Source organism: Tenrec ecaudatus, chromosome 5 (assembly GCF_050624435.1).
Source record: "Tenrec ecaudatus isolate mTenEca1 chromosome 5, mTenEca1.hap1, whole genome shotgun sequence".
NCBI classification, from domain to species: Eukaryota; Metazoa; Chordata; class Mammalia; order Afrosoricida; family Tenrecidae; genus Tenrec; species Tenrec ecaudatus.
In genome coordinates, this window is record NC_134534.1 from 92,362,153 (window position 1) to 92,379,147 (window position 16,995).

The 16,995-nt window shown below is 43.1% G+C and overlaps 1 protein-coding gene across 1 annotated transcript in view; it reads left to right on the plus strand.

Moving 5' to 3' along the window:
* The window catches only part of ROR2 (receptor tyrosine kinase like orphan receptor 2), a 285,132-nt gene that overhangs the window by 245,778 nt on the left and 22,359 nt on the right, over positions 1–16,995 (plus strand). The window contains exons 3-4 of the mRNA XM_075549750.1: positions 773–1,060; positions 2,188–2,218. Of these exons, the coding sequence (XP_075405865.1) occupies positions 773–1,060; positions 2,188–2,218 (319 nt within the window). The remainder of the gene's footprint in view (positions 1–772; positions 1,061–2,187; positions 2,219–16,995) is intronic.

A 16,995-nucleotide genomic window follows, 5' to 3' on the forward strand; every position in this document is an offset into this window, starting at 1 on the left:
CATGTTCATCATGAGAGAGAGAGTAACCGTTCTGCCCACATGACTCCCTACAAACATGCACAAGCAAGTGCACACACTTACTCGGACCTCCTCCGCCCACTTCCCTTTCACTGAGTCTATGTAACCTTGCCTCACTGGCTGAGAATCCCCCTGTCCCACAGTGGTACTGGGCTCCCGGGTCTCACAGCAGCATTTGCAGCCTGTGTCCCTCCCGGCGTGAAGACATTATTTGAGAGTATGATTGCATCCTGTTCCTGTCTTCCCTCGAGCGTGGGAGCCCTGCATAAGCCCAGCATACCATCTGCCTCCCGAGTGCAGGGGCCCTCCATTCCCCTCAGCCTTGTTGGGTCACACGCTTCCTTCCTACAGCGTATGTATTGTTGGATTGCACTCGTACTGCCGAGTGTGAGTTGACATCACATGGAAGTCACTGAGTGTCGCAGCTTTTGCTCAGCTACTAACCTAAAGGGCGGTTGTTTGGACCCATGCAGTGGTGCCACCGAAGAGAAGCCTGACAGTCTGCTTATAAACATAGTGGAGCACACTGCCCTATAACATCTGGGTTGCCGTGGGTCAGAATCTACTCAACAGCAAAGCATTTGGTATTGTTATTATTTCTTTCTGTTGTTGTTGGTTCCTTTGATACTGCACAGAGAGGTAGTGTGGGGGTGGGGGTGGAAATATTCCCTCAGTGTAGTTAAGAGAACATGGAGGCAGTCCTTTTACCAGTCCTCACTGAAGCTTGCTCTTTTCCAACCCTTCTTCTCCTCAGGTTATTTTCTGAATTTCCTGGAACCAGTAAACAATATCACCATAGTCCAGGGCCAGACAGCGATTCTCCACTGTAAAGTGGCAGGCAACCCACCTCCCAACGTGCGGTGGCTTAAGAACGACGCCCCAGTTGTGCAGGAGCCCCAACGGATCATCATCCGCAAGACAGAATACGGTTCCCGGCTGAGGATTCAAGACCTGGACACCACAGACACAGGCTACTACCAGTGTGTGGCCACAAACGGGGTGAAGACTATCATGGCCACTGGTGTACTGTTTGTACGGCTCGGTGAGTCATGGGCTTGAGAGCATGTCTGTTGACAAATGGGATACCTGCTTAGAAGGTTCACAGCCACGGAGAGGAATGTGAGTTTGCGATTTGAAACTGAACCCACACACCTCAGTATGAAAGAAAAATCTGGGAAGCCATTCCCCAAGGCCTCTCCCATGGTGCCCAAGTCCCCGGCTTGCCTGTTATCCACTTCCTAGTAATCAAAGGAAGTAGATGCAGATGGGATGGTCTGCAAACTCAGAGTGTAAAACATGCTCCTAGAATATGCATTTAAAGAGACAGGTTGAATTTCGTGAGGGTAGCATTCCATGGGGATTCCTGTGACTGTGCCAGATGGCCAGGCTTCTATGGGGCTACAGATAGGTCTGAAGCAGGCCTGGTGGGCACTGAGGCGGTTGTGTGAATGAGGTTTGCCTGTATCGACCTCACAGAAACCTGAGTTGAGCCGAACGAAGAGTAAAATTCCACTTCCGCACTATTATACTGCCATGGAGTTGGGAAGGGAACTCAGTGGCAGGAAGGAATGGGCCCAGCCCCCATCAGAATCCCTGGGTGGTACAAAGAGTGAGCATACTTGGCTGCTGACTGGAAGTGTGGCCCGTTCCCATCTACCCTAGAGTGGTTCAGCAGAAAGGCTTGGCGATCTTCTGAAGCAGCAGCCATTGAAAGCCTTGGCAAGCACAGTACTGCGCTGGCACACATGAGGTTATCATGCATCAAGAGTGACCCTCGGGCTATTTTGGGTCATCAGATTTCTGAGAAAGGCCCAGGCCAAACCTAAGTCCTGTCAGACACCCCTGGCAAAATCCCAAAATCATTTTATCACAAATTAGTAAAGGGCATTTTATGTAGGAAGATAACCCTTTAAAATTAGAAGAGAAGAAAGATAGCAAAGACTCCAAAAAATACCTCTAAAATTTATGTATAAGCAGAAGAGGCTCCCTCCCCCTTCTTGTGATTTTCCATGCCATGAAGATGTAATTGTGGACAAGAATGGAAGAGCCCGTGACCATAGGCCCACTCACCACAAGTGTAGTGGGTTTAGCCTTTTCATTGGCCTGATTTGAAAATTCTTTTATTCCACATGAAGTATTAATAACTTTTTTATTATTTTATCTTTTTAGGTCCAACACACAGTCCAAACCATAATTTTCAGTAAGTATCTCTTCTGCAAATCATTGTCTGAGGCTTTTGGAGAGTTTCCACTGTAGAACAAGCCAGGTTACAAATTTGGTCAATCCTCTTTGTAGCCACCACAAGTCATCGCCGAATTTGGGTGAGGGGGGTTGGGGGTAGTGGAGGCTGGACGTCATATGACAGTGGCACTGTATTTGATTTGAATTGATAAAATCATCCTAGGAAACTTGTATTTTCCACGTTTAATGTAAAGAAAAGCTCTTCCCTACACATGTGAGAACGGCTCCTATCTCTCAGCAGTCGTGACCTGCAAAGGACACAAATACCTGTACCAGATTGTCAAGGCTACCAGAATGTGGGCTTTGTAAAGCCCCTGGAAGCCTAGAGTCAATTCTTGCTCTGAAATCTCAGTGCGACCACTCATTGCATTTATAGGCGTAGTTTATAAAATGAGCTTCTGGGCACACGCTGAGATAGGCCAGGTTTCAGTCCTATTTCTGAAATGGGAACACTGAAGCTTGGTTTATTGCTTGGTATTCTGTAGTGAATTGTTGGCCACATTTATGGTTTAGCGGTGGCCTCTTGTTTCCCAGTGCAATGTCTTTCCAGTGCAGCACACTTTATTGTGAGGAAATTGTCCTCTGATTGTCAAACATGCTGTCATCATGTAAATTGGATATTTCTCTTTTCTTTGCTTATATTGACGATTAGCAGACTACTGAAGTCTTGTCATTTCCTATACAAACACTACTGAAGAGATTTTGACTGTTTTTAATGTTTTTGAATAGTGATACAGCCACGATGTAGTTAATTAATTAATTTAGCATTACTTGCTTGTTCACAATAGCTAATGCTCTAAGAACATTGCCAATGAGAATGAGACTGAGGCATCATGTAGGGGGAATGGGCAAAGGAGCCGCCCTTCTGAGCATCCAGCAAAGTAACTCTTATAGAAGGCAGAATTTCAGAACTTCCTGTCCTAAAAAGGAGTTCAGAATCACTTTCCGTTAATAATTCATCATGGAGATGAACAGTGCTTAACACGGAGCAAAGAAACTAAACCAAGGTCATAGTTTACGAGGCTTTGGAAAACATAGAAATCATTTTGGATGTTGAACCACTAGTCATGCAACATCTTTACTTGAACTTTCCTTATGATTTTTAGATTTAATGCTTGCATTGTCCACGAAATGAAAATTCTATCTGGCCACCTAGTCTGCCTTGGTCTTTCCTTCAGCATCTAATATGTATGTGTACCTGGAGAAAGGCCACCTCTCACTTTGATTTAATGCTTTACATAAATGGTGTTATACTTAATATGTTTAATTAACAATGTTCCTTTGAGATCTTTCCACAGCTGTGCAGTTAAATTTCTGTTACCTTTTTCTTCTTTCTGCTATTCCATGTACCACTGAACTATTTCCCTTAACCAGTTGTGAAACATATTTGAGAGATACTGAGGTATAGTCGATTAGTATGGCCTTATAACCATAATTCCTTATGTGATGTATACAGATATTTTTAGCAAAACATTTAGCAGGATCTAGGAATTGCAGTTGGGTACCATCTTCCTCTACCAAACCTGGCCATATTGCTGCCCAACACTGTCCTGGGAATTTATGCTTCACCAGCAGTGCACAAGTTATTTTCCAACATGTTTTCCAGCATGTGGTATTATCAGAGTTTAAGATTTTCTCCATGTCTTGGGTATCAAGTAGTAATTTATGGTAGTTTGATTTGGAAGTTCATTACTAAATAGTAAAAAAAATTACTAAATTTCATTACTACATAGAGATTGTATATCTTTTTGTTGTCTTTAATAGTCATTGAATTGCCTTTTCATACATTCTGTTTTTCTACTACGATGTTTGTCTTTTTGTCGCTAATTTTAAGAGTTTTAAAACAATCTAGAGTAATCCTTCTGTTTTTGTTCCATCTGGAATTGATTTTGGGGTCTGGTAAAAGCTGGAGATCTACTGTTAAATTTCTCGTGTACATGGCCTAGAGCCTTGGCCCTAGCTAATTAATAGTCTCATTTGTCTTCACTAAATTTAATGTCACTTCTGTAATGCTCTTGTTTCACTAGCTTCTGTACCTGAACTACTAACATTCTGTTCTAGCAGTATAACTTTTATATCTTTATTTTGATACAAAGATGCTTCCTGCCTTAGTTATCTAATACTGCTAGATGACAAAACTACAAATGCTTACATTTTAAAAGAAAACACACACAACAACAAACGGTTTCTGGAAGTCCTTCTAACTCAGGGTGCCAGCTGTCGAAAGCCTTTCTCTAATGGATCCAGGTACCCCACTCTGCCAGTCTGAAGGTGCTCAGCTCTCTTGCTCCGGGGTTGGCAAGCCTAGTTCTGCTGGCTAGTGCCTGGAAGCACCTGACTCCACTCGGAAGCCTCCGACCCAAATGCATTCATCTCTCCCTCTCTGTGGCTTTGATCCCTGCACCAGTATCTAGATTTCCACAGTTGCTTTTTGAGATCTAAGGGTGATCCAGTAGGTTTTCTGGGGTTTTTTCTGTCTTTTACATATTAATATTACATAATAGAGTTCCTGATGTTAAAGAACTTTGTACTTCTGCATGTAAACTCACTAATTCAAGGAACGCTTCTTTTGATTTTCATTGGGTCAGCAGAAGGCTTTTTTTTGGTATTTGTTTTGTTTTTGGGGTTTTATGAATAAATCATTTTATTGGGGGCTCGTACAGCTCTTTTCACAATCTATCCATCCATCCATTGTGTCAAGCACATCTGTTGCCCTCATCATTCTCAAACATTTTCTTCTACTTGAACACTTGGTATCAGCTCCTCGTTTTTCCCCTCCCTCCCCTACTCGCCCTCCTTCACAAACCCTTGATAATTGATAAATTATTATATTTTTCATGTCTTACACTGAGCGATGTCTCCCTTTACCCACTTTTCTGTTGCCCACCCCACTGGGAGGGGGTTACAGATAGATCATTGTAATGGGTTCCCTCTTTCTCCCCCCACTTTCCCCTTACCCTCCTGGTATGACTACTTTCAATATTGGTCCCGAGGGGTTTATCTGTCCTGAATTCCCTGTGTTTCCCGCTCTTATCTGTACCTGTGTACATGCTCTTGTCTATCCAGATTTTTAAGGTAGAATGGGGTCATGATAGTGGGTTGAGTGGGGAGCATTAAAGAACTAGAGGATAGCTGTATGTTTCGTCCATGCTATAGTGTACCCTCGTTGGCCTGTCTCTTCCTGGTGACCCTTCTGTAAGGGGATGTCCAGTTACCTACAGATTGGCTTTGGGTCTCCACTCTGCACTACCCGCCCCCACTTCTCAATGACATGTTTGTTTGTTTTTTTGTTCTGGGTCTTTGATGCATGATACCTGATCCCATCGACACCTCATGATCACACAGGCTGGTGTGCTTCTCCCATGTGGACTTTTGTTGCTTCTCAGCTAGATGGCTGCTTGTTTATATTCAAGCCTTTAAGACACCAGACGCTATATATTTTGATAACTGGGCACCATCAGTTTTCCTCCCCACACTTACTTATGCACCCATTTTGTCTTCAGCGATTGTGTTAGGAAGGTGAGCATCTCAAAATACCAGATTACTTGAATAAAGTGTTCTTGTGTTGAGGGAGTACTTGAGTAGAGGCCCAATGTTCATCTGCTTCCTTAATACTAAACTATAAATATATGCACATACATTTATTTCCCCATTGTCATGTATAAATATGTTTACATATGTACATGCCTGTATTTAGACCTCTATAAATGCCCTTTGCCTCCTACTTCTTTCCTCTGTTTCCTTTTATTTTCCTCTTGTCCCATTATCATGTTTGGCCTTCATTTAGGTTTCAATAATTCCCCTTGGTCCATGAGCAAGCCCCACCAGATCTCCTACATCCTCCTCATCATCGATTTTAGGTCACTTATTGTTCTCTTGTCCCTGGGTTTGCTAACACTCACTTCCTTTTCCTCACTTCTCCCTCTCCCACGTCCCCCCAGAGCCATCAGTCCCGTTGTTTTCTCCTTTGGATTGTTGATCCCACCTATCTTATCTAGATAGACATTCAGAGACAATAATATGCACAAAAACAAGACAGTGCAAAACAAAGCAACAAAAGAAAATACCATATATACTCAAGTATAAGCCAACCTGAATAGCAGTCGAGGCACCTAATTTTATGTCAAAAATGGCTTTAAAAATGTGCTGTAAGATGCGACTTATACATGAGTATATGTGGTAAAACAATAACATCAACAAAACAACAGCAAAAAGAAAAGCCTATAAATAGTTCAAGGTCTGTTTGTTGACATTTAGGATGTTTTCCAGTCAAGTCTGATGTTGTGCCAAGCCCTGGCCCCACAGTCTAGTTTTGGTATTCCCTGGAGACTTCATTGCTCTGCTCCCCTTGCTGTTCTGTTGCACGTCCTTAGTGTTTCGCCTCAGTGTGGTGGGGTCAGATCGGGTTCAATTCCCGCACTGTGTCTCAATGTTGTCCCCCATCATGCAATGGGTCAGGGAGAGACATTGTGTCTCCTGGTGGGGCTGGCCCTCTGGTCCTCTCTGTGCATTGCCTGTTATGAACAGGAATATCGTCCTCAGGGCTTGGTGGGCCAGGCTGTGCTCCATTCTCTTTCCCTCACCTTTTGTTTGCTTCTCTGTTCTGATCAGACATGTCCCTCCCCCTGAGCTGTAGCTTCAGTGTTGTCTTCTGAAGTGAATTCTTCTGGGGGGAAGGGAAAGCTGTCCACATAGTTAGGATTGGGGCCAGCCCCTCAGACCTCTCTATTGGTTCCCTGCTTCATGCCAATGTGTTGCATTCTTGTCTTGGAGCACTGGGTTGAAGTCTGGTCCATCTTTCCCTGTAAACATACAAACAACACCCTCCCTTTGGGTGGGTTAATGCCATGTTCCCCCAGCTACCCATGTCTTCTTCCCCCCCTCCTCCTTTTTACTTAGCTACCATATGTATCCCTGGGGTTAGTCTGACCCCTGCCATATTACCTGGACCTCACCCCAGTAGCTTTTTCCCTACGCCCCTTTTGCATTTTTAAGCTTACCTCAGCGGGCTCATGTTGTACTTGTCCCTTTGTGCTTGGGTTACTTCACTTAGCATAATTTCATCCAGTTCTTCCCATGTGATGATGTGCTTCATGCGTTCATCACTATTTTTTAGCGATGCATGATACTCCATTGTATGTATGTACCACAATTTTTAATCCATTCATCTCTTGATGGAAATTTGGGTTGTTTCCAACTCCTTGCAATTGTGAACTACACCGCAATGAACATTGAAACACAGATGTCTGGCCATGGTTTATTTCTTGTCTCTTCTGGATACATGCCCAGTATGGGGATTGCTGGGGTCATATGGTAGCTCAATTTCCATGTTTTAGATATCACCAAATCGATTTCCATAGTGGTTGTACATACCTACAGGTCCACCAGCAGTGGATGAGAGTTCCTATCTCTCCACAGCCCCTCCAACACTTGTTACTTTCTGATTTTTTTAATTGGGCTATCTTGAGGGTATCAAGTGGTACCTCATAGTTGTTTTAATTTGCATTTCTCTTAAGGCTAGGGATCTAGAACATTTCCTCATGTGTTTATTGGCCATTTGGATTTCTGCCCTTGAGAAACTTCTGTTCAGGTCCTTTGCCCACCTCCTCAGTGGACAATTTGTTTTTTTCTTGTAAATTAGCAGAGTATTGTAGATTTTAGTAATAAGCCCTTTGTCTGATGTGTCATTGCTAAAGATGTTTCCCAGTCTGTGGTCTCTCTTATTACTCTCTTGACAAATTCTCTTGATGTACACAGGTGTTTTATCTTTGGTATATCCTACTTGTCAATTTGTGTCTTCTCTGTGTTTGTGTCCTTCCCTATTTCTGATAGCCTGTGTATTCCCTGAGTCAGAGTTCTCAGATTTGTCCCAATCTGTTAGCCTCTTAAGACTGGAGTTCATTCCATTGATATTCAGGATTAATACATCTATCTGTGGACTCTGTGATGTCGTTTTATACCTCCTGTGTAGGGTGTTTTCCTACCTCCATTTCTTTTCTGTGGGCTGTACATGTGTGTGTTTGTGGTTCACTCTTGCCTTCCTTCCCTTGTTGAGCCAGCGTTGTCTTGGGGGCTGTTTACCTTTTCATGCTCTCTGGGCGGTGTTTTTCTGTGTGGCAGAGTCTTATTTATGTTTGGTGTTGTTCTTATGCCCATACTGGGTTGGAAAGGATCTTTTGTAGTGCTGGGTTTCTTTTAGCTTTTTCTTTGAGTTTTTCCTTGTCCAGAAAAGCTCTCACTTCTCCACCAACCTTGATAATTTGGCTGGATATAATATTCTTCAGTTAGCATTATTTTCCTGCAATTTTCTATACCATACATTTTTAATGCAGTTTTTATGGTAAAATAGGTGCCTTGGCTGATACTCAGGTCAGCTATCTTCGAGTATATACGGTGGTTTGCTCCACTCTCTCCTCCTTCATACTGTCCTCTGATAGGTCTGAGCATATTCTTATCTGCCTGCCTTTATATATGGCTGCTTTTTTTCCCCCTAGCTGCTCTCATGATTTTCTCCTTTTCCTCAAAGTTTAATAATTATATGTCTTGGTGACTTGTTGTTGGGATTCAGTCTAGCTGGTGTTCTTTCGGCCTCCTGGATAGTTGCCTGGTTTTCATTCATTAAGCTGGGGACGTTTTCCTCCAATAATTCCATTGCTATTTTTGACGTTGATTTCCTCAATGTGTTTTCCTCTAGTAATTCAGTTATTCTGATGTTCCTTCTCATAGCATCAGACATAGCTCTGGGGTTTTCTTCAGCTTCTCTATGGACTTGTTAGACTCTTTCTCACAATTATTAATTTAAGCTTAGGAGCCCTGTAGGTCACTGGTGTGGTTCTCTGTCTCCTCCATTTGCTGGGAGAAGTCCATGAATTTGCCATTAGCTTTTATTATCTCTCCCTTCACTTTTGTATTTCCCTTTGGGGCATGACCTTTGCCGCTTCATCTCATCCTTTTTCTCTAGTGCTTCCTTCATGTCCTATATTACTCTAAGCAGCATTCTGAAGATTTCTTTCTGTGGGAGGTCAACGTCTGCCTTTTCTATTACTGCCATTAGATCCAGGTCATCCTCTGGCATTGGATTTTGTTTCTCTTTTCTTGAAACTGTTGATGCAGCTTGCTGTTTGTTTGGGAGGGTTTTTGTCAATTTTTTGGAGCTAGGTGCCATTTTCCCCAGTGTCACAGAGCCCTGGGCATTCTCTTTGGGAGGCTGGTGTTGGTGCTTCTGCTGGCTGCCTATAGCCAACTGCCTTGAAGGGTTGTGTTTCACCTTCGTCCCGCTGGGGTTTCCCTCTCACCTTGTTCTGTGCTTTGTGCTTCAGCCACCCTCAGCCTCCGTAGTGGCTGTTTGCAGCTGTGCATGCTGCAGTCCGATGGAAAGTGCTGACCCAGACACAGGGGTGTGTAGTTCTGGGTGGGTGGGAATTGGGTGGTCTGTTCCTGGCTAAGAACACTTCGAACAGGCAGGCAGGTGGGAAGGAGGGCCCCGCTGCTTCTGTTAGTGTGCAGATCCACTGCTCAGAGCACAGAGAGGGGGGTGTTGCAGAGGGAGAATGCAGAAGGGAAAGTCAGTGGGAGAGCCCCTCAGGCTTGGGTCCCTTAGCTGCAGCTGCAGAAGTTTCTGCCAACTTGTGCCAGATGCCTGGCAGGCCCAGAGCATAGAGGCAGGAACCTCTGTCAAGGGGGCGGTGGGAGGGGCTAGCTGACAGGTCTGTGTGGAGTGCCAAGGTAGGGCGGAAGCCTCTGCCATGCACCTGGCTGGCTTGGGGCAGCCGTTGAGGCAGAGTGGATGTCTGGAGTGCTGCAAAAGAGGTAGTTGGTGGACCTGAGACCGCGGGAGTCTGCAGGGAGTGCAGACGATGGGGTTGAAGACAGCTGATTCAGAGAAGTGCTCTGGGCTGTCTAGGGGTGGACCAACAGCCTTGACACCCCTACTCGGCCCCCAAATCTTCCCCCTCACCGATCTCCACAGAGCTCCGGGCATGCGCTACCTATCTGTTTGCCATCTTGCCCCTCCTCAGCAGAAGACTTTTTGACCCCAACCTTGGAGTCTAATAAGACAGCAACCTCTAAGGATTGGTTTTCTGTAGCTGTGTTTTTTGTGTTCCCCATTTTCCATGACTATGTTCCCATAGACTGACCCTGTTTTCCATCCCTCTATAATGATTTTATCAGGGTCACTCTAGAAATCAAAACAAAAACAGAAAGAAGATGAATCAATCAGCTTAAAAAATTACCCATGAATCCTGCCAAGGAGTAGAATAATTAACCAGTATCTTATGCCATGGCTCCTGTCTTGGGCCATTTCCTTGGAAAATGCTCAATAGTTCCTTCATTGTTGATTTGGTAGTGTATTCTGTAAATATGAATGAGTTTGAGAATAACCACAGCTGGTTTACCCCTGTGTGTATCATGATAGTACGCGGGAAGCTATGTGATTCTCAAATGTGAACATTAGTGGTTGCGGGTCTCACACTCTGTATACACATCATCATTTCCCCAAGGTTGCTTCCAGTGTTCAGTTATCTTACGCAAAATTTTACTTTTGTGCAATATCAATGATTTCATTATATAGTTTAAAAATTCTTTTGGGTCACTTTTCTTTGAAATGAACACAAAGATGGATCTCTTCTAGTCAGTTGGTCAAGTATCTGTCTTCCAAATTTGTTTTGTCCAATCATATCAAGAAGGGTTGTACAATCATTACCACAATAAATGTTAGAACAATTTCTTCTTCCTTGTACTCATTATTCACATAATTTTTTAAATTATGGCAAAAATATATACCATAAAACATTCTCCAATTCAACATCTTCTACAAGTTTGAGGGCTTGGGGTTTGGTTGTTTGGGTTTTTTTTATAGTTTTCTTGATATAATATTCGCATCCCATACCCTTCCATAGTTAAATCACTTTTAAAAGAGTTGTATTTACATCATCACAATTAATTCTAATGCTCCATCTCCTCTCCTGCATTCATTGTTTGCTTCCCAATTACCCTCCCCCTTACCACTCTCCATCTGCCACCGCCATTCCTGTTAACCATCTATCAGTTATTGTCTCTTCCCTCTGTGCTTCACACATTGGGGAGCCCAGGAGAGAAAATAAACAAAAACAACAAAACAGCAAGAAGAAACTTTACCCTATCAATCCACTTCAGACTTTCTATTTGTTCCCAGAACGCAAAGGGCATTGGGAAGGAATGCACTTTCAGTCTCGTGAACATGCCCAAACTGCCCTTCTGAGATAGTGTCTGTAACGGAAGAGTGCAGGGTTCTTTGGGGAAGGGTTAGAAAGAAGGGAACAGTGCTTTCAGAGGTGTGTCATCCTTGCTGGAGGATATGTGAAGGAAAGAATAGTTTAACAGTTTTATATATATTTCTCACTTGCTCCATGGCAGAAATTTCCTATCTGGTTTTTTGTTTGTTTGTTTCTCAGCAACATTCTTATAAGACAGCTCTGCGACTCATGAAGGATGAGCAGGGCCTTGTTGTGTTGGGAAAAGATGCTTGGTGCAACTTTCCTGATGGTTTTCTCATATATGCAATTTGCAAATTTCTCAAAGGTTCATAATAAATTACCACGATTGTCCTGAGTCCTTCAAGAAAATGTATCAAGAGTACCCCTTTGAAATCTCAAAAAACAATCGCGATAACCTTCTGAAATCGCTGCTTTGAGGTTAACTGGCCAAGCAGGTCCCCTCACCAGACACTTTTTTATGGACCTTGCTCTCTGATCATATTAAGTACCCCAAGGAAACCAAAATTTTACATGAACTTGGTAACAACGATATCGATCTATATAACTTGTGCATTCTATTTGGTCACCTTTCTTTAAAAGGGGTATAAACATAGATATCATCCAGTCAGTTGGCCCGGTAGTGGTCTTCCAGATTTCTTGGCATAAATGAGTGGGTGATGCTGCAGTATTGATCCCAATACTGCAACTGCTTGTTGAACCTAATGAAGGTCACAAAGAAAGGTGGTTCAACAGAATGTGCAAATTATAGGACAATATCATGAATATCACACATAAGTAAAATTTTGCTGAACATCATTCAGCAACAGTTGCAGCAGCTGTACAGTGATAGGGAGTTGATAGAAATTCAGGCCAGATTCAGAAGAGGAGGTGAAACATTGCTAATGTCAGGTGGATCTTAGGTGAAAACAGAGAATAATTTCTGATTTATTGATGCTTACTTGTGTTTCATTGATTATGCAAAGACACTCAACTGTGTGGATTATAACAAACTATGAATAGCCATGATAATAATGGGGATCCAGAAGCAGTGTGGATTGTACCACTTTTGAGGATGTAAAGAACTGAGCTACAGCATTTGCAGTGGATTGTACAACTTTTTAACATGATTAACCTATTGAGTCATAGGACTTGTGAATATATGCCAATAAAACTTCATTCTTTAAAAAATCAACTGTGGGAATAGAATGAGGTAATACTCCATAGTTGAAGACAGGTATGCATCAGGGTTGTACCCTCTCATCATACTTACACCGTCTGTATACTGAGCAAATAATCTTTGATTTTATGAAGAAAATGGAAACATCAAGCTCGAGGGAAAGCTACTTAACAGCCTGTGATGTGCAGATGATATAAATTTGCATCCTGAAAGTGAGGACATGAAACATTTGCTGATGAGGATGAAGAATTTCAACCTCTAGTATGGATTACAACTCAATATAAATAAAACCAAATTCTCACAACTAGAACAATAGGTAACATAATAAAAAATGGAGAAGAGATGGAAGTTGTCAAAATATTTGTCTTGGTTGGATCCACACTCAGTGCTCATGGATGCAACAATCTAGAAATCAAACAACACATTGCACTGGGTAAGTCTGCCACGCGCGACATCTTTAACACGTGGAGAGGTGAGGATATTACTTTGAAGACTAAGGCACACCTGTTTCAAACCACTGTCTTTTCGAATGCTTCCGATGCATGTGGAAGTTTGACATTGCATCAGGAAGACCAAAAGAAGAATTAATGAATTTGAATTCTGATGTTAGCCAAGAATATTGAAAGTACTGTGGACTGCCAAAACAACAAACAAGTCTGTCCTAGAAAAAGTTTAGCCAGAATGTTCCTTGGAAGCAAGAATGGGGAGACGTCCTCTCATTTTGGCGCGTCAGGAGAGAGCAGTCCCTGGAAAGGGGAAGCAGGCTTGGTAAAGTAAAGGGGCTGCTGCAAAAACAAAGACCCTCAATAAGATGGATTACACAGTGACTGCAACAGAAGGACAACTGTGAGTATGGTGCAGGACCAGGCAAGGTTGCATTCCGTTGCGCACAGGGTCGCATCCAGTCGTTCATTCCACTATTTATTCATAAGAAGTATTGCTGTAGGAGCGTATCTTGTGAAAATCTCTTTTAAGACAAAAAGCCAAGTAAGCAGTTAAGCACTACATAATCTCACACGAACCGAGGACTAGAAGAAGCTAGAAAAGACAGGGCCTCAGCTCAGAGTGTATATAGAGGAGGCTTCCCACAGGACCAGCACTCTGAAGTTAGACTGTGAGAAAATAAGACCTCTGTTCATTAAAGTTGGTATCTGCTATACGAGCACTGGATGGCTAAGACCCCAGTCTTCAAACTAATTTTTATGTTTAGTGTGTGTAATTTGGAGGGGAATGAGGCCTGGGTAGAGCAGTGGGCTCGAAACATTGAGCTGCTAACCCCAAGGTGGATGGATGGCTCCGTCTCACCAGACACTCCATGGAGAGAAAAAGGAGATGGCATTCGTAAGCACTCACAGTCTCAGAAACCCAACAGCACTGTTCTACTCTGTCCGATAGGCTTGCTATGAATTGACTCCATGGCAGTGGGTCTGGGTTTTTCTTTGATTGTTTGGTTGGTGGGAGGGTTGTCAATCAGCCCCAGCAACTTTGTAGCCCTTGTGAAGGAGCACTTTCTATTGTAGCTGAGAGCTCCTTCTCTGCTGAATCTGCGTCGCCCACTCCCTCCCCTCTTTACCTGGCATTGCAATAGTTTCTCTCCCTCTTTGACCATCAGTTAACCCTAGGCTTCTCTACCATCTTTTAAAATTGTACTTATCATAGTTACTAAAAGTCCTGGTCTGGCCTTCCACCAATCATGTGTGCTTCATTAAAACCTGCTTCAGTGTCTGACATCATTAGGAACGCAGCAGATATTTTCAGATAGAATTTCCACATCCTTGGTCTATCATTTAGCACGCATGTCTGTTTTCCCTTATGTTGTTTCGTCTGCTAGCTTCTGTTTCAATCCTTCTGGTCTTTGTTTTACAGACTTTCGGCACCTCTTCCAAGGTGTTTCCCAGGCTATGCCAGGTGGAAATAAAACATATTCTATTTGTAAAGAAAAAGTAATCCCACTTGTTTTCTCTATGTTCAGATGCCTGGTGATTTTCATTTTCCAAAGACTTCTGTTCAGTGTTTTGGATATTCCCTACAAATCAGATGGGAAGTCCTTAAGATGAGTAAATTTTATAGCAAGTGGGACATCCTTGGGGGGCTTCTGCGTCATCCTTGCTGTCTTTCCCACACTTCCCGTGGCTTTCCCCATCCGGAGACTGCCCGGTAGACAACGGGGAGAAGCTCAATGTGAGGAGGCTGGAGTCTAGGTCTTGACTCTTACAATAGGAAGAGGTATACTTCATTCTTTGGGGGTCAAGCCAAGGAATGTAATTAATTGTTTGACTTCAATCACAGCTCATGTCAATCAGACAGGCCATGTTTGTCTTAAGATTATCCTGGGATATTGTGTAAGCATGTGCACCCCCCGCCCCCGATTCTAACACACAATAAGATCATGTACTAGGTTTTAGCTTATCTTTGCTTATGTGGATGTTTGAGGGAAATGTAGATATTTGTTTTAACTTATTGAGCAGTTAGCTCCAGCATAAAATGAGTGAACAAGAGCTGAGTTGGGTGTGTATGCTTAATAGATTGCCTGACTTTTTTTTTTTTTTGATTGCCTGACTTTTTAACTCTAGGTCTGGAATCTTTGACCCAGAGAATTAAGGATTAGTGCATGTGTTTGTCCAGGTAGACTAGAGAAACAAATTCATAAACATGCATATGTGTATAAGAAAGATATTTATATACAAGAGCATTTGAACCTTGAGAAAACATCCCAGCCCAGTCCGGATCAAGTCTATAAGTCCGATATTAGCCCATATATCTGATACCAATCTGTAAAGTCCTCTTCAGACTCACGAAATACATGCAGTGACACCGAATGTAGAAGATCACAGGCCAGTGGGTAGAAAGTCTTTGGATCCAGTGTCATTGGAAACATCTCAGTACTGGCAGGGGTCTCTGCATCAGGGTGGGTCCATGTGTCTTGTCAGCTGCTATGTCTCCCAGGGTGTGAGCAGAGAATCTCCTACCTCCAAGGAAGAAGTACCAGATTTCCCAGAATTCTCAGAAGGCCAGGCCCACACAGAGGCCACATTGGCTATGATGTGATTGACAAGCCAGACTCCACCCCCACACTCTTAATCTTCAGATTGACAAACAATTCTATATCTACCACAGTGCACTTGAGAGAAAAGGCATCCCACTTTTCTTGACACCTAGACCTCACTTTTGTTAGCTGATTTATTGTTTCAGGGCATGTTCTTTGTAAAATAGCAGAGGAGGGAGAGAGATTCGAGGATAGTTGAAGAGAGAGCATTATCTGGTGCCTTTTATGCCAGTGTTACATGCCTTCAGATTTTGCTTTGTGAACAAGCTCAGCTAGAACTTTTAAATCTCTTTGGCTCATTGAATACCAGAGATTTCTTATTGGGATAGTCTGTTTTCAAAGAATATTGATGATACTGTGAGTTGCCAAGAAAGAATGCGCCTCAGAAATGGGCATGGTGAAGCTTCTGTTCATTCACTTTAGACATGCCACCAGGAAGCAGAAGTCGCGAAAAAAGGACATCTTTTTTTTCTTCCATAAAGTGCAGGATCAGCAAAAATGAGGGCACTCCTTGTTGAGAAAAATTGACACCATTGTTTGAGACACATCGTGTTCTGATATATCAAAGATTGTGAAAGACAGCATAGGACCAGGCACCATCCGTTCTGTTGTACATAAGGTTCCCATGAGTCAGACCCAACTCAACAGCACCTAACAACAACCAAATACCTAGGTTTCAGATTTGTGTAGGGTGGTCCCTATGACACATTTTCTTTGGTTCCATATTGCTAGAAAAAAAATGACTTAATTACAGGCCTGAAGTCCTTATCCTCAGCTGCACTGGGAGCTCTAGAGCCTTCTCCCTTGTTCCTCCATGGGTGTCCGCCCAATATCTCTGCTGTAACCCATGTTTATCCTTCTCTTTGGACACACTCTTCACCTGGAGCCATAGTGTAAGGGTTCCTTTCAACGCACCCCTTTCCCTTGAAGGAACTGGGAGTGTGTGACTGCAGGGCACGAGAGAAAGAGCAGGTTACTTTTCTGAGATATTTCCTCTATTGCCCTGTGTGTATCAGATAGTGTATTACACTGTGGACTGCTAAACCACAAGATCAGCAGTTTGAATCCACCAGCCCCACCTAGGGGCAAGTTGAGACGGTCTAGTTTCATAAAGATTTCTAGCCTTGGAAACCTTGAAGCAGTGTTACTCTGCCTTGTGTAGTCACTGTGCACCAGAATGGACAGCTGGCAGTGGGGTTGGTGCTTCAGGCTCTGTAGGTTCTGTAGAGCCCCTGAGTGGCCCTAACAGTAGAGCCTCTGCAGCTAATCAAAGATTG